The sequence below is a fragment of the Mesoplodon mirus genome (genome assembly GCF_964341445.2).
Source record: "Mesoplodon mirus genome assembly, chromosome: 9".
Classification (NCBI taxonomy): Eukaryota; Metazoa; Chordata; class Mammalia; order Artiodactyla; family Ziphiidae; genus Mesoplodon; species Mesoplodon mirus.
The window spans coordinates 66,480,540-66,503,785 of NC_138985.1; the positions used below are offsets into that span (position 1 = coordinate 66,480,540).

General features: G+C 50.0%; 2 protein-coding genes across 2 annotated transcripts in view; both read right to left on the bottom strand.

Moving 5' to 3' along the window:
* HOXA3 (homeobox A3) overlaps positions 1-23,246 on the bottom strand; it is a 43,083-nt gene that overhangs the window by 4,331 nt on the left and 15,506 nt on the right. The window contains exons 3-4 of the mRNA XM_082632657.1: positions 15,104-15,283; positions 10,801-10,883 (exon numbers count right to left, since the gene is read on the bottom strand). The gene's annotated coding sequence lies outside the window, so the exon portion shown is untranslated. The remainder of the gene's footprint in view (positions 1-10,800; positions 10,884-15,103; positions 15,284-23,246) is intronic.
* Positions 16,744-19,041, bottom strand: HOXA4 (homeobox A4). The gene is made up of 2 exons (XM_082632510.1): positions 18,361-19,041; positions 16,744-17,807 (listed from the first exon to the last, which is right to left on the bottom strand). The coding sequence occupies exons 1-2, from the start codon at positions 18,986-18,988 to the stop codon at positions 17,455-17,457; spliced, it is 981 nt and encodes a 326-aa protein (XP_082488636.1). The 5' UTR covers positions 18,989-19,041; the 3' UTR covers positions 16,744-17,454.

Consider the following 23,246-nt stretch of genomic DNA (forward strand, 5'->3'; position numbering starts at 1 on the left):
AAGAACCATGATGCAGGGTGACTTCCCGTCCAGGCCCTTCTTGGACCTTCCAGCACCCAAGAGAGGTATGCACAATTTTTTTTCAGGCAATAGCCCTACTGGACCCTTGTCGATTTCAGAAGCTGAGCCTGTTAGACAGTTAATCTACCCTTGTGCAGGGATATGACCCACCTCCTCCAAATGAGACCCTGGTGGTCAAGGAGGGGAGAGAAAACTTTGGATGGAACATTCTGCGCGGGGATGGACCAACAACGACACCCTCTCCAGGAAGTCAAACTCAAATCTTGGACAGTTCTTTACTCCTTCCCTCTCCCTATTTCTCAGGCAGGTCCCAGCAGGCCACTCCCACCTCTTTGCCCCTGTTACAGAAGGTCTCCAGACCCTTCTGCCTTGGACTTTCTGAGGTCCTGTTATTCAGGGCAACTATCAAATTCTACCTGTTAAAACATGATGGATTAGAGAAAAAAAAACCCCATCAGGAACCTGAAAAACCAGCGTCATCTCCATGACCACGGCTTGAACTCTCCTTCCAACTTAACGATAATAGGTTCTGTCTTAGAAACTGCTATGTAATGTGATGTATGGGGGTCACTTGGCTCCGGACGAGGGATGCAAGCACAAAAGCCATAAAATCCTGCCAGAGTCCCCTGATCTTTGTGTGCTGTTGTTGTTGATATTTGTTACTTGGCCTATTTACCTGCTTCAGAAACACCAAGTAAAGGACAAACCTGGAAATCTAAAAAGCAATTGAAAGCCTTCTCAACCCTTTTTATTTAGAAAGCATATTGTATAAGAGAAATCTATGTTTTATTTTTGTTTTCGCCTTTGCATGGTCAACCTCCGGTTCTCACTCAGCTCAGAAAACTTTCACATGAGTTCAGATAGTCGCTCCGCACACACAATCAGAATGTTAGTCTCTCTGACCATTTAAGAAAATTACAATGACAAATTCATTGTAATTGAATTTGAAAAGGGCTTACACTTCATGCCTCAACTATGTGTATTTGAGTCCTGAAGTTATTCAAGATTCCAGGAATAGCAGACACTTTGTTAACTAGAAAAAAACTAATGTAATAAGCATATAGCAGTGGATGATTATAATTTTGTTTTTAATAATGGACTCCTTTGGATTTCATTATTAAACCAACAATCTGACCAACATCTGGAAAACAGGCACAATTAATTTTCCAGAACCTCAATTAAAAATTACAGCAGCCCTTATCCGGAGTTATTGTATGTGATCTTGAGCCCTGGAGTATTGTTTCTCTTTTGGAAATAGATAGGAAGCTACAGATACCATGATCAAAAAGTAAATAAAGGATAAAATAAAATTTAAAACAGAATAGCAATTTAATGTCTCCGTTTCCTGTTCTTTCACTGAAAATAACTCCAATTACATTTGGCAGTGTTAATGTCTGCCATTATAAATTTTTAAGATACTGGGCTTGTGTAAAATAAAACGTCAGGTTAAGAAAATTACTCCAGACACTTGAACAGCAAGATATTAGATAAAACAAAATTAAGTTGATTTTGAACATGCAATATTTCAAGTGACTTGCTAATTCATTATCGCAGGCTACGGCCTGCGGCTTACGGTCTTTTCGTCAAGTTATGCATTGTCTTATAAAATAATAAAAACTACCGTTGAAACTCTAAGAGCGAACAACAACCTCCATAAACTTAAAATGTGAATTCACCCACCAAAGTCTTTCCTATTGTTTGAGGCCAACGGATAACCACCTTGGGGCCCACATAATCCACCACCCCACCCCACCCCAGCCCCCAAAGTTTGCAACCTAGTAAAGAAGTTGGAGATTTGCCAGCCAGGAAACTTTGCTTTGCATCCCCTGGCAAGGGCTGGGGATGGGGAGGAGATTCCATTGAAAAGATCCGTTTCTGGACAGTAACCCCCAGGTGCAAGAACTGAAAGCGTTGAGGAGGCTAAACTGACTGCAGGAAGCAAGCCCTATTGTCTCTCTGGAAGATCTGCCCAAATTCAACCTCCTTCCTTCAGACCCTGCTCCCTTTTTCCACTCCCGCCACTTCCTCGGCCTGCCCTCACCCCGAGTTTAAGCGGGAACAGCGGGTAAGAGCTCCCGCGTCCCCTCGCCCACTGCTTCCCCTCCTCCCCAACCCCGAAAAGTTGAGGCTGGGCTAGCGAGAGGGAAGAGGTGGGGGCGGGGATGGGAGAGCAGCCTGAACTCGAAGTGTAAGGGTATCAGTCACTGCCGGGAAGGAAGCTCCGGCTTGTGAACTCTTCTTGAACCGAGATTTAAGTCTGCAGCCATAAATCACCGAGACGTAAACTCCACCATTCAGCGCCGAGAGCGGCCGGTTGTGGCCCCGCTTACCTTAACTTCTGATGAGCGCCGTGAGCGCAGGCTCGGGCTCCGGCCCCCGGCCCGGCTCGGCTCGGTAGCCCGGCCGGGTCCCCTCGGCGCGGGCTGGGCACCGACCCTCAGCATCAGACGAGACGGCGGGCGGGAGGGAGACCCCGAGGCCCGGACGCCGCGGTGCAGAGCGTAGCCGCCTAGCTGCTCCGGCACGGCTCGCCCAGGGCGGACTGGGGCGGCTCGGACCCCCCCTCCCACCCACCCCACCCACCCACCCTCCCTCCCCTCCCCCACACCCCCGCCCCCTGCCCTTCCCGAGGGCAGCAGCCGCGGCCCGGAGATAAGCGCTAGCGCGGCGCAGGGCTCTGCCTGGGCTAGTGGCACCGACGTGGGTATGTTTCTTATGAATATTACACGCGGAGCAGCGTCTGGTCGGCGGGTGCGGTGGGGGGCGCTGGGGGCGGGCGGCAGGGGAGGCCGAGGCGGCTAGGGGGGAACGTGGGCCGGCGTGGGGGATGGGGCTGAGGCGAGGGGAGGGATGGGAGCGAGCGGGGGAGCTCGGCGGCGGCGGGAGGAGGGCAGCCTCCCCCCAACCCTCACCGCCCTCCCACTCCCCGCTCCTAGGCGTCACTGAAGTCCAGGAAAATTATGCTAATGAGGACAAACGGCTCTCACAAAGGGGCTCTCTTGCCGGGCTCTATTTCTTAGGAATCCGTTTAGGAAACCACCTTACCCTGTGCCCTGGACATTTCCAGTTGCGGGGCGAAGGGAAGAAGGAACCAGGAGACGAGTTCCCCAGACTTTGGGCAGTTTACCTCACCTCACCTGCCACCCCCAATCCAAGAACCTCAAAGCCAATCTCTGGGGAGCTGGGATAGGGCCTCCTTTCTCGGGAGACCGCCCCAAGAGCCAACTGGGGTGTCTTTGGTTATATTTTTTAAGTAGAAACCCTTGAAATCCTGGCGGCTGGGAGGGAAGTAGCCTGGGGGAGATGCAGGTTGTCCAGGCAGTGAAATGGGACACTCTGGGCTCAGGTACACACAAAGGTGCTAGAATCCTGGGTCTCCAGCTCTTCTGTGCCCATTTCACAGTTCAAACACGCAGCTCACTCTCAGGCAAAGAAAGATAAAGTTCTGACCCCCCGCAGGAACGGACACCTATATTTTCTCCCCTAATTAGTGGTAGATAGGGACGCTGAGCAGAGGAAAGGCCCGATGCGCCTGGTAACATTGCCAAAACTTTAAAGAGAATGGATGGTCTTTCTCCTCCTTAACGCCTCCCTCAACTCCCCAGATTCAGAAGTGAACTCTGCAAGGATATGTGTGTGGCAAAAAGAGAGAAATGGAGCTTTCGTGCAATTCCAAGGTGTCAGCGGCCGGTCCTTCTCAAAGGAAGGTGTTAAAAATATAAGTAGTATGTTTAAACTGTCAGGGAGCCAAAGTGTCACCTTAGAGCAAAAACAAAGCCAAGGGAAAAGGGAGAAATCAAAAAGCACTCCGGGCCAGGGTGGCCTCATGCATACCAATGGTTTTTGTCATTTATGGCTGGGCAAGATTTATGACTCGGCGCCCCAAAGCTGTAAACAGAGCACAAAACAGCAAACACTTGCTCCTTATGGCATATTGCTCCAGCGCGACTTGAAAGGGGTAGCCAGGCAGCGTAGGAGGCGAGAGCCGGCCGCAAAAATCCGCTGGGCGGCATTTTCTCTTCAAACCGGCCGGGTTGGATGTGGCATTTGAAGAAAGAAGGCGTGGGTCAATAATCAACCCGCACTTTCTCCTCCAAACTGCTGACGCGACTCGCCGCTTTCTCAGCTAAGCCAGCTGCAGGGAAGGCCAGCTCTTCGTGAGAACCTGACGGGGGAGGGGATGGCCCAGGGCGCCGAGGTGAGGGATGGGGCACCCCGGGCGCATACCTTTCCGCCGGCGCCAGGGCTGTGCCGGCAAAACGCGGGGACTGGACCCGCCGAGCTGCCGGAGCCCTGGGAAAGCCGGGGCGGGAGCTCGGTCCACCCGCCCCCGACTAGGTGGCCTCTGGGCGGCGGGCTGAGGCGGGCCGAAGTAGGGCTTGGACCTCAGGACTAGGGTCTGGCGGCCTGGCACGCAGACTGCCCGGGTCCAGGCCTCTCTGCTGACATCCAACGGACTGGCTTTTGGAGCTAGGCACGCGAGGTGATTAAAAATAATAATGTATAATAGCTGAAGGATTTTTGTTTGTTACTGCTTTTTAAAAGAAAAATATCGCCAGTCGATTTCCACCGCCGCTGCCGCCGCGCCCTTTCTAGGTAAATCCCGCAGCCATGCACCCGGCTCTGCCAAAACCGCTGAGGTTTTCTTTGGGGAGAGGACCCCCTGGCTGCCCCAATACCCCTAAGTCCCATGCCCCCGCCCCCCATCCCTCGCCCATGTGGACTAGAAGAAAACATTTTCTCAGCACTAGAAGAGTCTCTGGAACAGCGGAGATGCGCTGGTGCCTTTCTACCCTTCACAGGGGCCTCCTTGTGAACTTATCTGCGAGGGCCTGTGGGTGGCTCCACGGCTGGCTATGCAGCCAGGGAGGAAGGTGAGGAATAACTGTTGCCAAGAAGAAGCATAGAAATCCCAGATTGGGGAGGAAAATCAATGAGGAAATAAGCTTGCCTGTGAGGGTGAAGTTGGCATCTTGAGGGTAAAAGGGGACTAGCCTTTTAAAAAAAAGTATAGCTGTTGTTTAGCTATGATGGAGTGGCTTTAGCTCTTTCCGTGGAGGAAAAACCAACCGGTTCTCTATAAACGCCACTACTGCCTTCTCTCTGTGCGCACTTTTATACAGAATCAGCTCAAGAGTCCATCCTTAGATACTTATTCCGCGTGCTGGCACTGAAGCAACAATAAAAAGATGCCTTTAACAAACCTCTTCTATTCCCTCTCTCATTCTTTCTAGCGAAACTATATTATTTATGAGTCTTTAACTGGGTCAAAAATGTACAAGAACTGGGTCATAAATCATATGAAATGCTGACAAGTAATTGAACAGCAATTAAAGCTTACATTTTATTTCCAAGGGGTGTTTTAGAGCACTTGAAATGGCCTCAGTTAAACACGGTTAGCGCCTGGGCCAGTAGCGGGGGAGGGCTGAAGCAGCCCTTCCGTCTGGGGAAGTAAATCCCACTCAAGTAGGGGAAACCTGATTTGATTTTTTTTCCAGTGCAGAACGAAATAAGATTTTTTTTTCAAGTCAGGAGACAAATACGATTCCCGACTCCTTGTAGGCATCTGTTTTCTCTGCTCCAAGAGCTTCAAGAGCAAAGGAAAGCGAAGTTTCCATCACCTTTTTAGGGAGTTTCCATCTTTTCCGGGAGTGCTGGGTCCCTAAAGCCCAGTTAGCTCAAGCTTTCCCAGTAATTTGGAAGCACACTGTTTAACTCTCTGCCCCCATTCTGGCTACAGCACTGTTTCTGGGGCTCTGAAACCGTTGAGATGTCTGCCTCTGCTTTCTGCAGACTCTGCCTTCAGACTTCCCTCCAGCCCAGGGCACACCGGCCAGTCCTCCAGCCCTCCTAGCTGGCTGAGGGCGTACAAGAGGGCGCCCAAGCCTTGTGCATTATGAAGCCCAAACGCAGCTCCAGCTCCCTGCTTTCTCTGTCTCCTGAATGTTAGAATAACAGAGCTTCTGGGCATTCAGCACGCTTGCCCCCACCCCAAGCCTCTCCGAGATTTGAGCTGTGCTTCTCCACCCCTACTCGGGCAGAGGGTGCTCAGGGAAACAATGGCTAGTTCTCAGGGTCTGGCTCCTTCAGTCTGGCAAGTGGGAAAGCGCTTCCTGCAACCCAGCACTGAACAAAGTGGCCCGAAGCATCATCAATAAAATGGCAGCGCATCTGGACGCTCATTGATTTCCCTCTCCCAGCTGCTCTGGCTGTCCAGGTCAGCCCTCACCCTCCATCCTGGCCGGCAAACACAGCTAAATGGGGCGCGATCCCCCTTCTCCTTCACTCAGCCCCCACCCCCCTCCAGGCAGTCATGTCCAGCGAGCACAGCGTGGGCCACCTTGGCCCGAGCTGGCGCTTTGGGACCCTCCCTCTGCCTGGGGCTCAGCTTCTGGGACTCAAGCCCCGCTGCAGTGGACAAAGCCACTGGAGCGTCGGAGGCCACCAGGCCCACCTAGTAGCCCCCGAGTGCCCCTTCCTTTACACCTCCCCCCCAATACTTTCCAAGGAATTAAATTCAATCTGAGGCGCTACTGGGGATCTTTCAAATGCTTTCGGTTCTAAGGGAGAAACAAAGGAAGAGAGAGGCTGAGGGTCCTGTCCCTGAACCAGGGTCTCCTCACCTGACCTTTGTCTCTCACAGCCATAACTCACTCTAGATATGAACAATCAACGGAAATACCTTAAAATAAATTCCATCCTCCTGGTGTGGCCTGGAGTCCCATCGCTAGCTCGCCCAGAACTGCTCCATGAGCGCTGAAAACTGCAACCCGCTAGGAGAGCGCTTTCCGGAGAAGGGGCAGGAGAAGGAGGAGGTGGGTGCGAGGGGGTGGGGGGAAAAGCTCTCGCTCTGTAGAGAATCTAGAAAACGTAATCACAGGCAAAGCCCGCCCGGGTCTCCGCTCCAAATGCCACAATAATGTGCTGTATTACGTGCTCACGTGGTCATACGTCAACTTAAATCCTTCTATTTGAAATAGGGAATCACTGAAGGAACTAGGTTTCCAAGCAGAACATTTAGCTTTTGGGGAGGTGAAGCGGGGGACCTTGACCAGCAATGGGGAAGGGAAGCACTGTCTAGGGCAGTAGGACAGGACGCTGGGGGCATCTCCTCCCACCCCAACACATGCCACACAAAGCCACTTATCTCCACTTATATTTCTTTACACACGATCCAGACACAAGGGAACAGCAGTTCCGTCTCCATTCTTATAGTCCACGGAACTTTCCTTACAGTCTTCCACTCACACATAAACTGAACCCAGAACACCCAAGCACTCTAGTCTCCCTTGGCCCACTGGCCAGTATGTCAAAAGCCCTGTTTCCAGAAGAAAACCCAATAAGGACTGGGCTAGCCAGTGGACTCCCTAATGGCCTGCCATTGTATGGAGTTTGCTAACACCCACACCATACACCACAGCCACTGGAGAAACCCAAAAGGCCCATAATTACCTGACAAAAGGCTGAAGCACCTCCTTCAAGTCCAGTCGGTTTTTTTCGACGTGAACCCCCTAGAAGAGAGATGCTTGGCTCTAGAGTGGTGGGTCAGGGTTTGCTAAATCTGAAGGGACCAAGCGCCCTGGCCAAATCTGTACTTACGCATTTCCTTAGTGCATAACTCAGTGATACATGAAATTATAAGCTTCTGATGATGAAAAATGTAAGGAGAAATGATCTAATTGTCTCTGCAAGAGAGGAAAGAAAAAAGAACCAACCTTTGCTGGCATCCTTTGAATTAACCTACAAGACAATCTAGGACCCTCTCTGCAGACAAGTCTGCCCACCCTCCCCCAAGACAACTCTGTGTCCACCATCAGAAACTCAACTGGACCAACTCAGCTCAGGAAGAACCTGGCATTACCCCTCCCCATCCCACTCCAACTCCTACCTCTGCTTGGTGACACCATCCACTGACTTTAACACTTCACCCTCTCAGGAGCCATCTAAAAAGTTCCTCTTTCCAGGTCTTAGTTTCTGAACTAGGGGCGTGCTCTGAGGTGGTAAGATCCTCAGGCCATATTCTTTTGTTCCTCGAGAGTAGGTCTTCAGCTGGCTAGGCCTCTCTTAAGTGTGAGGACTCACTTGTAGCAGCTGCAGGAAGCTGTGCGTGATTCCTTCCCTCCTCTCCTCCCCCATAGAGGAACAGAAGAGGCCTGGTGAGACTGTAAGGCCCTCAGCAAAGGGGCCTGGTCATGGGGATGTCCAAATCACAAGGGCAATAAAAGAGGAGGAGACCGAATCCCTTGGAAGTAAGCCCTGGCCTAAGCTAGAGGTAGTGTTCCAATAAGGTTCTGTCTGTGGGATAGCTGGGAGAGAACCTCTTTGTGAACTCTCCCAGCTCTGAACGAAGCCACAAGCTAGAAAGTGAGAACCCAAAGTGAAAACCTGCTTCTCTCAGGTTTTGGGGGGAGAGGACAGGACCAAAGGCTGGTTTCAAAAAGCACTGTCCAGTTCCCCGAGGACCCAGACAACTAATACACTGTCCTCTGCTCCCCTTACCCCTCCACCCACACAATTTCACCCTGAGCTCTCCAGATAGCCTGGCAAACCCCCTTGCCTGCTCCCAACCAAAGTTTCTGCACAGGCTTCGACTCAAAGATGAGAAGGGGCCCCCTTCAGAACTCTCAGAGCAATCTGGAGCAAACCAAAACTCCCGAGGTCATAAATCAATGGGAGAAGTCTTTGGTACTGCTTCAGAGAAATGCCTTAACGCCAGCAAGGCCCAGCAGCATCTCAGCTCCAGCCAGGAGCCACTATACTGCTATTAACAGCCCAGTTAATGCTCCAACTGCTGTTTAACAATTAACATTAACGACTTGGGGTGGGATGGGGTGATTGGGTGGGATGTGAAGGGAAAAATCTGAGCAGGTCAAAGGAAATTTAACTTCTGAGGTGAAAACAGCTTCGCTATGAGAGACCTTGGTCTGGGCAAGCCCCCGGGGAACCAGCAGCTGAGAGTCCTCCTTCACCACTCTGAAACCCACTTTCCTGGAGCAAGGCTGTGGGTCTTTTATGGTTCAGTTCCAGAGAACAAGAATAGAGATGCTCAAGTATCTAAGCCCAGGTTGGGAAACCCAGCTGCCAATCCCCCCTCTACTGACTCCCCCACCCAACCTGGCCAGGGCTGGGGACACATACCCTGGATCCATGCACCAGAGCCAAAATAGCCATGAAGTTGTCTTGGAAGGAGCAGGTGACCAAGGATACAGAGCTTTAGTCAATATTTGCAAGGCTGTTGGCAGATTAGCTATATCTGTATTCAAACACTGCAATCTGATTTCTCTGTCAAAAATACACTTAACATTTTTCTCCCTTTACTTAACTCTAGTGGTTTTTCTACTCAGCGTCAGGTAGGGCCTTCTTTGCTCACTGTGTGTGTGTGTGTGTGTGTGTGTGTGTGAGAGAGAGAGAGAGAGAAAGAGAGAGAGAGAGAGAGAAAGAGAGAGAGAGTGAGAGAGAGTAGATTATAGATCATTATTTAACACGAGATATTTCCTGTGGGTGCAACTACAGTACAAATGAGCTCCAAGTTCTCTGGACACACATGGATGTGTATATCATTTTATACACATGGCCGCAGACTTCTGCAACTATTTACACATGCAGTGGTTCTGTTGTGTGCAGAGATGCAAATCATAAGTACACACTGAGTTGCAAATTCCTGAAATGCTCCATCTATACTTGGTATAAACAGACATACAGTAGCTGAGAACGTAACCAGCTTTACAATTACTCTGTTTACTTCCTATCTGATAAAGTAATAATTGTATCTGGAAGACCATATCAGTCTTAAAGCAACACTGAATAGCATGTTTCGATTAATTAACAACCTGATATCTATTGTAGGAGCAGATTTCAGGGAAGACTGAGGCCTAGGGAATAGAAGATAAAAATCTCAGAAAACTTTTTAAAATAAGTAATTCCTGAAAGCACAAAGCAAATCCATTCTTTCAACCCAAGCTTTTGAAAGCTATTCCAGCACCCCTCCCCCAAATAGGCACGAAATTTATGGATCTTTTACAAGGTAATAAACCACAGTAATTACCTCCCTGCATCCCAAACTAAGAGAACAAATTAAGCCAGAACTTGAAAAGAATTTTAAAGGGTTTTCCCTTGTTCCAAATAGGAAAAGAAAACGCCGAGACATACAAAACTCGTGCTTTTCCTATAGGAGGATCAGCGGATCAGCCCGGTTAAAGAAACCGAGAAGCCCAGCTGCCTGCGACGATCTACACATTTGAAATACAGCAACTTCCTTCGTGCCAAGGAAAGGCAAAACGATAGGAGAAACTGCAAGGCGGCGACACAAGTTTCCTCCACGCAGAGCTGGGACTGACCACAACTGCCGAGCTCACAGTCTCCGCAGGCGCCGCAAACAGTCCACAAGGAGAGCAGCCCACGCAACGGCCGCCGCGCCAGTGGCCTCTACTTGCTTTTGCCCTGCCGTTCCGTGTAGCGGTTTGGTCTGTCTGGGGCATGCCGGAGGGGACAAACACAGCCTTCTGAGCGCCCTGCCCCACACACAGACACACATCTTTGGTCTATGCAACCGCCCGTCCGCACGAAGCCGGCTTTGGGGCAGAGCTTTGTCCGCTGAAGCCCCGCATTGGCTGGGCGTGCAGCTGAGGGGAACCAGACCCCAAACTCCTCTGAAGTTAAATATTGACCAGCACCTCTTTCAAAGGGCAAGGGGTTGCAGCTGCCAGGGAAAGTAAACTCCTGCCCAAAGGCCCGGTGCGAAGCCACCGGGGCAGTGAAGAGTTTTGACGCAGCGCTTACCTCGAAAGATGTCGAAGACTGAACTCGAGAGTGTCTCCAGCTCCGGGCGCTCAGGGAACCGCCGTTTCCGGTGTCTGGGCGCTCTGCGGACAAACAAACAGCAGAGGGTGAACAGCGGCTGCGGAGGAAGGGAGTTGGAAGGCCGGAGGCCGAGGCGCAGGCGGCGCGGGCACCAGGGTGGCCCCCGGGGTGACGCGGACACTGAGGAGTCGCCAGGGCACTCGTCCATGCAGCGCACTCATTGCTTGAAAGGTTCCGGTCTACAAATAGCCTGAAGATGATGATTTATTTTTGTAAAATAAATACATACTCCATCTCCGCACCCACACTCTTTTTTTTTTCTTTTTATGGGGGTGGGAGGGGAAGCGGGAAGAAAATGGACCAGACGGAGGAAGACAAGAAGGTGGAAGAGGCTTTCTGTTGGTGTCCGCTCTGCTGCGAGAGCTCCTCTCGCACCTCAACTTGGGGATGTGAATGCACGCTTTATTTTCTTTTCCTAACAAAGGGAAGCCTTGTCTGGGAGCATTCAATCACGGACTCTCCTGAAACCTCACTAATAGTGTTCATTTCTGTTTGGCGCGAAATCAGATTCCAGCTCAGCCCATGGGCTGGGGCAGTCTTGTGAGGTTTTGTCTTCTGGTTCATTAAAGCCCTGGGGCATCCTTTCTCGGTCCCAGTGGGCTGGTGGGACCACCACAGTGCCCAGTCCCTCAGAGGAGGCCAGTTATGGTTGCTGGAAGTGGGGGAAACGGGGAAGGATGCGGGCATCAGACAATAACCGATCCGGGGGCCCTACCCAGCCTCCCTATGCACAGCAGCCACGAGCCGCTCCAGGCCCTAATTCCGCGGCCGCCTCATTCCTTAAGATATTTGCAACCCTCTCTTGCTCTCTAACTAGCAAATGGTCAGCCAACTTTCGGGGGAGGGGGGAAGACACTGAGGCGGGACAAAGAATCCTCCTGGGCGCTGGGTTCAGGCTTGGAGAAGTTCTTTGCTGGGCTGGGACTCTGAGGGCCGGTTGCTTCCACAGCTCTCTCCCTGCCCCACTATCCCTTCCCCCAGGCCTGGGTGGCCTCCCCACTCTCCAGCCTGCCTAAATCAGCCCCAGTGGCTGTCCCGCGTCCATGCAATCCTGCTGATAGTGCCAAGAGAGGCTACCAAATAGCCGGCAGGTCCCCTGACCCTCAGGCTTCAGGGCCCTCTAGCACACTGAACAAGTGGCCGCACACCAGCAGCTAGCTGCCCTCTGCCACCACCTCGACCTGCAGGCCCCATTGTCCATCAGGCACTTGGGACTCAGAGTCCATGCTGGGTCCTTTCTCTTGTTCAAACTTGCCCTCTATGTCCCCAAAGGGAGTGCCCCCTGGCCTTGGGGATCCTGGCCTGACCCTGAGCAAGGTGGGGCTTAGCTACCCTGCACATTACCACTCAACTTAGCCCCAGAAGGACCTGCTGCACCACCATCCACCACAACACACATCCCCACCCCTTCACGCTTAGGAGTATTGTCATTATTATGGTGATTATTGCTGTTGCTATTTCCTTATCCCCAAGTCAAATATTCATGGCTGCTGATCCACCATAAATCGTTCAGACTAATGAGTCTCAAAGAGATGCTGCCCAGGTCTCTCCCTCTGCAATGGCCGCCGCCACCGCGGCCTCTCTCTCCGCGTTTTTGGCGCTCGCCCGGCACGGGTGATTTATGAACACCGGGAAAATTGGACAAAGCCGCGCGTCCGTTCTGTGGTATCTCTGCAGCCTTCCCCAGTGTGAATCAGAACATTACCAACTGCCTGCGCATCCGTCCCACTTCATCACCAAAGCCAAGATGTGACCGCAGACATCCCGAGCCCGAACTCACGTTTGCCCGGACGCGGCGCACTCCACAGACTCGCAGAACCCCTGCAGGAAAAGCCCAAGACCCAGCGTGGGCTCGCCAGCTCCGGTCCTGGCCGCTGACGGCCTCTCTCCACCACTCCTGAAGGAGTTAAAACGCCTTTGGATACAAATCTGAGTATGTGTGCTTTTAAAAATCAAATAGGAAGTTGGGGGACTCACTTCTGAGAGATTCATTCCTAGTGAGGCCCTGACGACTCCGATCCATTCCTGACGATCCGCATTAATTATTTAATGAGTCACGTGACCACAAAGATTACAATTTCAGTATCTCCCTCGAACAGGCGCTACACCTTTATCTGCTGCAACCAGGGTCCTTGTTTGACTTTTTTAGTTCCCAGGCCTGCGAAACGCAGATGCCCTTGCCCGGCTCCCAGGCAAGCCACCGCCATGTAAATCCCAGGGCCAGCCATGGTAGAATTAGTCATTCCAGGACTAGGAGAATTGTGGACAGTCAGATGCCCTGATGTCGGTCCCCTCCTGAGCCCAGAGGTCAGCCCACCTGTCTCAGCGCACTGGCTAAAGCAGTTTGGTTACGTGATTTCCCCAGCTGCTTTGGTGGCTCATCAGGCAAGAAACCACCCTTCTTCCCTGGACTCTGGACACCTGTGGCCCTCTGTTTCAAGTGTAAGCTCAGATGCATATGTCCATTCCAGGCTTCTGCAGAGAAAAGATGTCTGTACACCTACCCCTACCCAAGGTGAGACCAAAGACTCTGTTCAAACTATACACTCATTAACATAAAGAATGTGAAAGGGAAGCATTCAGCTGCCTCAGTTTCCTCATTGGTAAACTGAGAAGACTGAACCAAAACGGCCTCCAGATCTCTTTTGCCTTGGACATCCTTTCAATCAGGGGATCTCTTTTAGCCCCAGGAATCAATCCCAGAGAGGGTGGGACTGGCCTGAAAGCAGGGGTGGGGGAGAGGGGGCCCCCATGAGTTTGGGGCCTTGAGAGGAAGAGATGCCAGAGTTCCAAGACTGAAGTTTCAGACTAGAATGTTTCACAACAGCGCCAGCAGCCTCCCTGATGCTATCAAGGAGTTAGAACACACTCTCTTCCTCCTCCTTCCCAGCCCCTACTCTTTGAGAGAGGAAGCAGTTATTCTTGGGCCAGTGTATAATATAGACAAGGGGCAACGGGAGCAGCTGTTGGGAAAGGTGAGCCTGTGTTCTTCAATACCAGCCCGCAGCTAGGGACGCAGAGACCAAGAGAGTACAAAGAACAGCCTATTGCCTGCACAGAACCAACTTATTTACACAGAAGTCCCAGGTTTCTGTTTGCTACAGTGATTCTTGGGGGTTTTTCTTTCTTTCCATTCCAAAGAGCCGTGGATATGTTTCTATGCTGAAAGGGCTGTAGAAGAGGCAGTGGCGAGAAAAGCAGCACAGATTGGAAGCTCAGGGAAGCAGGGGGACAGAGGAGAGATGGTGATACCCATCCCATGAGGAGGAGGCTGAGAAGCGGGGGGAATGTGGGCACCCTGGGACAGGTGAATATAAAGTCAGAGATGCTGTGTGGAGGGCCCACTCTCCATATATCTAGGTAATCTTCCCAGGAGGTCCATCCTGGGTATTAAGTACTCTACTATGCCTGTCACAGTTGAATTCCTGCTGTAATAAAACACCGGGTATATCGTAGATTTCAGCAAACCTAGGAAAGAGAGCCTGAAAAGTGCCATCTCTCTTCATGGGGGAGAGTGTTAAGTACTTAATTCAAACTGTGACCATTAAAGTGTCTCCTATCCGATTAGGTTGATTTCAGATGTTGACAAAACTTTTATCTCCGGAGTCATGCACAGTGTGGCTCTGTGCCTAAAGCAGATGAGTGTGTGTTAGAGGGAAGGAGGGGAAAAGAGAGAAAGAAGAGGGGAGCATGCATAAGGGTCATTTTTGTAGGAGGCTTATAGAGGTTACGCAAAATACTGTCTTTAAAGGCCAAGGGTTTGAGGGGCCAGTAGGGTCCGCTTTAAAAAAAAAATTAATGAGATAGAAAATTTGTCCTCTGGGTGAACTCTTATGGTTGCCCTAGCAAGGGGCAGACAATGAACGATTTTGAAGCACAAAGTGGGATTTTCTAAGCTGTTATAACAAACTCCCTTAAAGACCAAACCTGAAGCAGGCAAAACACTTGAAGAAATGACATAATCATTTGGATCATTGTGGATAATTTTGGCTTTGTAAAACTTACCAATACCTTAATAATCAAGACAGCTTGGGCAAAAACTGCCATTTTGTTCTGGAATATTAGAAAAACAATCTCGATCCTCTCTCTTTTTTTCCTGGGTAGATTTAGAGTAAGTGAAAGAAAGTTACCCCTTCCACCCCTATACAAGTGCCCCCAGTATGAAGCTAATGAATACCCCGGTACCCCTCCTTCCCCACCAAGGAGAAATATAAGAATTTACCTTAAATGATGATAATCTGCCATTCGAGGTTTTGCAGCTCGACACTCAATTTCCACCAAGAGTCTAGGCATTTTTTGAGCAGACAGCCAAGATGCTGAGTCTTTGCCCAAGACCACATTATTTTCAAGAAGATCCCTCGCTTCTCCACAGACTTTTCCCAGAGAATGCCTTTCAGAATTGCTGTTGAATTACAAAGAAGTATTTATTGTATGAGGTGATTAATGATTCCTGGGGAAATTGCTATTTTCAGCGTGATTTAATTTCGTTTTACAAGTGAGTGTAGTAGGGGGAGGGTTAATAAGTTTTAGCAGCAGTTGCAGGGCCTCCAGAAATCCCTGGCACCCGTTGGCACCTTATAAAATGCACTTTATGCCGGGTTTGGCCTGACTTGGGAAGGAGTGTATTTGTTTGCCCCTGAATTTTCTTGGGGAGAGGAGGTGGCCCCTCAGAGACTGGTGTCCACTTTCCTCTCAGATCTGGTTTGCTCCCAGGTAGAGAACTATCACCCTTGCCTGTTATCACACACAGAGCAGCAGCCGAGGCGAAAGGGGTAAGAGCACTGACTACTGGCTAAGGGTGGTTAGCCTCTGATGGGAAAATGTGTTTAAAAATCCTCTGATACTGCAGAGGTAGGTGGGTTCCCCTCTCCCATCTCTGCTAAAATTGTTACATGAACTAAAAACTACACTCATTCAAAGCCAGGTGGCAGTTCTAATATTCTGGAGCCAGTGGCTGTTGGTTTTCTGAATCTTGTTGCAGAGTACTCCCTTCAGTGACAACCAAGTCTAAATCCTCTTTACTAATTTGTAAATCAGTAAACAAATACTAGGGCTATGAAGACTGAGAATGCGGGTTTGATTTCAACCTTTTGAATCTAGATCTCTAGGTTGGGCAGAAAGATCCAGGAGCATTTGAGGAAGGTGACCCTAGTTCAGAGACTGGCTTTCTTCCAGCACTTAATACTCCCAGGTCTACCTTGCTTAAGGTGTCATTATGCTTTTTCTTTCCTCAGAAGAAACTCTGGAGGGTGTACTGGGGAAATTCAGTTTATTTTGAAAGCTCCTGCTTCCAAAAAAGAAAAGAAAAGAAAAGAAAAGAAACAAACAAACACAAACCCCAAGCTGTAGTTAGTGAAGAAGAGAACCTTATAAACAGCCAAGAAACAAAAAGCAATCTCAACTCTTTGCACAAACTAGTTTTTATCTCCAGGGAAACAGACAGATTAAGCGTGAAGGTGCAATAAATACCAAAGAGACCACTTCTTTCCAAGTGTGCTCAGAGTTCAGCATGTAGAACAGCTGCAGAAACTCCTGGGCCCACAGCACCGCGCAGTTTCACCTTTCATTGCAGAGAAGGACACGTTTCTATGCCTTACAGAGACTTGAAGCCTGAAAGCCTGGCCAAGTTTGGGAAGAGGAGCCCTCTCAGAGCTCAAGAGCCTTCCTGCTCTTTGGAACTTTTCCCACAGTGGGTCAAACTTGACAAGAGTTCAGCTCAAGTTGAACAAATTATGTGAGCAGTCAGTCCAAGTGAATGCACCTCAAGCCATCTACAGGAATTTTACATGCAAGGTCAACCATTTCAATTGAGAGAATTTTTTTTTAATTAACAGTAGGAAACACACAAATATGTCTCAGAACTTTGTTTTTTAAACGGAGTTTATTCTTAGCACATGTCTTTCTATAGAGCCACGCCACAATTTGTAGAGTTGCACATGGGTTTAAATGCACTCCCCCTCCCCCAAGATTGTGCCTCAGAATAAGACAACAATATCTCCACAACAATATTTTAAATAAATGAAAGGAAAGGAAACTAACATGTGTCACATCTACCATCAAGGTCTGTACATTTTGAGAAATAAATAATCTTGTGAGGTCCACAATGTCTACTCATTTATTCAGTTCGGTACCAGCTTGTATGAGCTGCCCTAATGAGGGAAGGGGAAATAAGGAAGATAGGAAAAGGGTCCGATTTCTTCTGCTTGCAACAAATATACATGTACATGTCCCCAGTCAGCACGGGTTGTGCGACTGACTTTAGCCATCCCAAAAGTATTTGATGCCAAGTGGTTCTTCTCAGGTACCCAAACCTGGCAGCCTTGTTCAGGCCAGCAGTTTGTCCCACCAGTCAGCATCTTGGCCATTGTCCTCTCTTGGGCGGCAACCAGCTCACACTCTTACCCGGAAAATGTCTTCTTTTTATTATCCTTTTCACCTTTTATTATCCTTTTCACCAAGCTGAGTTTTGTTTTGGGGTCTGTTGTAGTCCAGATGGGGAGGGGTGGATGGGAAAGGGGCAGAAGAGGGGAGAAAAGCATGTGAGGGCAAGAACTGGTCTAGAGCTCTGGAAGATTATATGGAGGAGGGAATGGGTGTGGAGGCACCCTGGTGGGGGTGAGGATGGGGGTGCGGGTGTGGGCTCTGAGTTTGTGGTTTCCCCGGTGGGCCTGCTGAGGCCGAGGCCGAGTTGGAGGATCGCATCTTAGTGTTGGGCAGTTTGTGATCTTTCTTCCACTTCATCCTTCGGTTTTGAAACCAGATCTTGACCTGGCGCTCGGACAAGCAGAGCGTGTGGGCAATCTCGATGCGGCGACGCCGGGTCAGGTAGCGGTTAAAGTGGAACTCCTTCTCCAGCTCCAAGACCTGCTGCCGGGTGTAGGCGGTTCGGGAGCGCTTGGGCTCCCCTCCGTTATAACTGGGGTTGACTGAAAGCCCATAACCCCGAAGGAGAAAGCCAAGGAGGAGGGAGTGGAAGAGAGGGAAAAGAGGAGGAGAGAGAAGGTGGGGTGGGGGAAGAGCAATTGGACATCATCATTATATAATAACCTGACACCAAGTTCACGCAAGATACATAAAACGGCAAAGAAAATGTTTCACAGGCTATTGACAACGGGAAACACCCGAGAGCCATAAAGAATAGTGCTGGGCATTGGGGCTGAAGAAAAGCTTCAAAGACACATGGCCTGAAGCCTCTGCCAGGGCAATTAAATTTATGGGGGCTATAATTACTGCCCTAACAGTTTGGCGTCTCGTAAATCTCCCGATAAAGGGACCCCGGGTACAAAAGGATTCTCACGTTGGGATCAGGCGGCTGGCTGGTGCGCACACACCCACATCCCACTGTAGCTAGAGCCAGCTGGGGGCTCCCCTCCCGAGGCCCCCTACCCCTCGGCCTCTCCCCACGACCCCCGCCCCGACCCTGGAACCCGGGCTCGGTCCCAGCCCACCCTCCCGCGCCTCCCCAGCGGCGCCACGTACCGGCGCTGATATGGATCTTCTTCATCCAGGGGTACACCACGGGCTCCTTGCCCTTCAGGCCCAGCGGGCTCTTGTCGCCCAGGAGCAGCGGGCACGCGGGGGCGCTGCCCCCTGCCGGGACGCCCGGGGTGGCGGGAGCCGCCTCGCAGCGCCGCGGGGGCGCGGAGGCAGCCGCACGATGCTGCGGGGAAGGCGGCGGCGGGGGCTGCCGCCCGGGCGGCATGACATGGCTCGCGTGCAAGCCGTGCGCGGGACCCTTGGCGTGCGCCGGGGTCTGCTCGGGCTGCGGCGGCCGCCCGGGGCTGGCGCCGCCGCGGTAGCCATAAGGGTAGGCGGTGTCGTTGGCACCGTGCGCGGGGTAGAGCGCGGCTGCGGGATAGGAGGCCTCGCGGGCGGCCCGCGGCGCGTAGTAGGAGGCTGGGGGCTCTCGGCTGCCGCCCGCGTGGGGGAGCTGGGGCTGCTGCTGCGGCAGGTGCTGGGCCGCGGGCACTGGGGGCTGCTGGTAGCCCGGGCCCCCGCCAGGGCCGCCGTCTCTGCCGCCTGGGCCGCTGTGCTGCGCGTACTCCTCGAAGGGAGGGAACTTGGGCTCGATGTAGTTGGAGTTTATCAAAAACGAGCTCATGGTCATTAATTTGTGAAGTGCAAAAATACTAATTTTTCTCGCGTTGTCGTTTTTCTGGGCTCGCCGAGGCCCCTCCCCCTCCTGCCTCGCTTCCCATCCCCCCTTTACTCCGCTCCCTTCCCCTCCCCCGCTGTCAAGCGCCCACCCCTCCCCCTCCCCCCGCCGCCGACGCCACCAAAGTTCGCGCAGCTCCTCCCCCGCGGCTCGCCCGCGCGCGCGCGTCCCCGGTCTCGGCCCCGCGCGCGCCCCGCCCAGTACCGCCACGTGACCCGCCCCCGCCAATGTGCGCGCCGCGCGCGCGGACCCGGATCAGGAAGCGCGCGGGCGGGTGATGGATGCTGCTGTCCGGCTCCAGGAGGCGGGAGGGAACTGGAGCTTTGGGCGTCCAACCCCCAACTTTGAGTTCCGCTGGGAATTCAGGGCCCGCAGTCTTCTGGTCCTCTCGGATGCCCAGACCGAGCCCTCTGCGTGCCCTACTCTGGCCTAGGCCTCGGGGCAGACAGGCGGCCGCGGCCGAGCGCTGACCTCGGGGCCCAGCCTAGCCTGGCCTGGCGTCTCAAGGGTTCGAGGCCGCCTGGGGGAGGGAATGGCGTCGGGACCAAGGGGGTATTCCGGTTTTTATCCTGGCTGGGGAATAAAACGAATGAGGCTAACAGACCGGTTTTCTCACCAGCTGATTCCCTTCCGCACATCATGCTCGCCGCGTCCGCGCCCAACGTCCCCAGTTTGAGAAGCCAGGCAGGAGCCGAAAAGGGTGGGTGGGTGAGCAGCTGAGAGAAATCGGCCCCTGGATGTAAAGCAAGGCTATTCCAATACAACCGGATGAGCACTTTTCCTTTTTTCTTTCTTTTAGAAGCAGAAGATATTTGGTTTTTTACCTAAAAAAAGGCAAACAGAACCTTCCTAATAGCATCTCATTTGATGGAGGTGTTGATTCAGAATGAAACATGCTCGAATGTAATAGGTGCGATTGTAAGAAAGTGGCCCAAGGGTGGGGATGGATAAGAGCGATGATGCCGCCACAAAATCGAGCGTTGAGACCAACAACTTCCTACTTCAGAAAAATCCCCAAACAAAAACAAGCTAAGGATAGCATAGGCACTGTGCCGACGGGTCTTTTCCCGCTAAGAATTTTGTTTTGTCTTTTAGCTGTTGCTTTTCCAGGCTCTATCTGAGGCTAAAGTTATATTTAAGGACGGTCTATAATTTCTGGATTGCTGAAAATTAGCATATTAATGATGTCAGTAGCTCTGGAAAGTGGGGAGAGAGGACTGTTGTCTGCCATTTGGTAATTGAAATTTGATGGGTAAACTAATTATGCCATTATTAACAAATAACTTATTAATTCCACCTAATGTTGATCTTTGAAGTAAATACTGATGCCTTACTCGTTGTGTGTACTTTCCCTTTCCTTTTCTGAGTGACAGACACACCTAGATCCTCTACTTTTCAGCCTAGATTAAAGCAGTGCGTTTAACTAGCATAGTCACCATTCTAAAAACACTTTCATATTGGCATGTAAAACAAGGATTTTTCAGCTGGTGCACTTTAGTTGATTTTTCAAAGAGCAATATAAACTGCCTTCTCACAACTGAGTCTGAAACGCAGGCAAGGAAAGTCATAGCCTAAGCCTGGAGACACTTCAAAAGGAATGTGAATTCTATCTTCATTTATATCGGTTACTCATATGAGTTACTAAATGCTGGAATATATCCATTTGATGGATAGTCATTTAATGCTTAGCCACATAAAGCCCATTATATGGGACTAATCTTTAAACTAATTTAGGAAAAGAGGTTAAAAAAGGGATCATGTTAGCTTTCTAACTGCAATCACCCTGAAGTGGTACAAAGAGGCTTTCCACATTGGATGTGTGTCTGTGAAGAGTGCTGTCCATTGACATGGCACACCCTGAAAAATTTTAAAAATGAAATCTAAGCCACAGATGGAAATCAACGCTGAGTGTAAATCTTTAGACATCCTCTCTAGACTCTCTAGCCTGTGATATAGCTGCCTAAACCAATATCTCTCTACAGCAAGAAAAAATAATATATACATATGTGTACTATATAACATGAATAATATGTACATACATAAAGTAATTAGCAAAACTGGGCTCTCTAAGCTTCTGGGAAGAAAAAACATGACAAGGAAATTTTGCCTCCCTCCTCGTGTCATCAGACTAAGGTCTTAACCATGTCTGTTCAATATTATTTACAGACACTAAAACACAAAATTCATGTTGTTTAGCCTCAGAACCTTCTACCAAGTTTCTATTTTAAAGTATTAACGAGGCTCGGGCACTGTTTTGTATATGGTTAACCTAAACGAGTTAACTGAGCCTGTGTTTCATGTGGTTCTATTACTTTAGGAAGATGGGCTTACACAGAATCCCCCCAAGGCCTGTAACTTGTCTTTGTGGTTCGTATCATAAACACAAACGAAGCCAGGACCACCAAGTGTTATCTCACACACAGACATTTTGACATTTTACTGCAAGATTTATGGCTGTAATAAACAATCTCAGTACCTTTTCTGATCCTTCCACAATCTCTCTTTGCAAGCCATAGCATCATTCCATTGAATCAAATAATCTTTTGAAAAACAAAACAAAGAAAACTCTTGCCTTCATAAGCGATCCAAGACACCAAAGTAAAGCCAGGAAGAAACTAACTCAATTAATAAATAAACTGAGGTTTACCAGCAGCGTCTTGCCCGAAAAAAGATGGGATGCCCTGAAATCGAGCAGAGAGGGAGTGTGCTAATCTTCGCACGCCAACTGGCTCCAGTCCCAAGCAGGGTGAAAGCGTTATCCTTTTCTTGGGAAACTGGTAAGCACATTTGCTCATTTCCACGTGCAGGGATAACATATATTCCCAACAAAAGCTTTCTTAAAGTCCCATTAAGTGAAATAACTTTTCATCGTGTCCTCGAGTCCCAGATGGAGAAGGAGAGTGAAGGGAGTCCAAGGGAGAGGGAAGGCGAAAGGGGGGCAGTGTTTTGCAGCCTAGTTTGAATCTGATTTGAATCATTTTGAATATATTTGGAACAGCCTTCCCTCTTGAATGCAGCCCTGTCCCAAGTTTCAAAGTGACCGAACAGTGACACCGTGTGCATTTTGTTTCTTATTAATCTTACACATTGACAGTCTTTGTTAAATCACAAGGCGCGCCCTTCACCAGCCGACATTTTCATATTTGTTAGACGCGCTGACCTGAAGTTCACCTCGGCCTTGGACTTTGCGCTTCTAAAAGGTCTATACAGTGTCTTTTAGAGAGCGGGTGCTTTGCCCAGGTCACTCCTTCTCAGGGAAAACCAAGGCGGGGCGGGGGGAGCAAAGGAAATGTAAACGTTATGGAATGTATTGACTGTATTTGTCCTTTGTTCTCTAGAGTGAGTCCCCCAGACTGACTGTTCGCTGTCTGAAGCACGTCTCTGGAGGGCACAGGAGAAGGACTGAATTTCAAAATGCCTGATGGTGGCATCTGAGGGCTTCCCCCACCTACAGTTGGCATAGGATTTTAGAGAAGCAATACTGTATCAGCCATTTGACCAATTAATTGTTTGGGGGTAATTTCCTTATAGTAGTTTATACTAATGAACACAACCCAGGCATAAGGCATACGAAATTCATATCCGGATTAGACATGAATTTTAACCAGGATTGTGTGAGAGGCCTAAAGATTAAAATCCTCCAAATAAAGAAAGTAAGCACTCTAAAAGCAATAACTTCTGCAGGTACCTTTTCTTTGAGTTGAAAAACTAGCTAAGAGGTGTCTGTGATTATTGAAGCTGACATGTTCCTAAGGTGTGGCGCGTTTTTAACCAATAACACAATAACAGGGTTTTCTCAAAGAGACACATAACTGTCTTGGTGACTAATGGGGGTTTTTTCCGTTTTCTTCATTTCACTGGCCCAGATGTGGTGAAGTGTTCGCTGCTGTAACAGCAGTCACCACGGTTGTTCCTTTTCCTCTGTTCTCATCTGGCACACCCCCATTTGGCTTCAAGTTCTTGGCCAGAGTGAAAACTTTACACATTGCACAGTGAGAGCACCCTGACTACTTCCACAAAGGCAGTGTTCGGGAAATATTTGCATTTACCCCTGAACATACCTGGCACCAGCAAATCTAATCAAGCAGACTATAGTGGGATGATCTTAAATGTCCCTGCAAGGGTCTACATTTTGAGTAGTTGAATTAGCTTATCTCTAAAATTAAAAGAAAAACCTAGAAAAAATGTCATCTTTCTCTTCTCTGTTTCC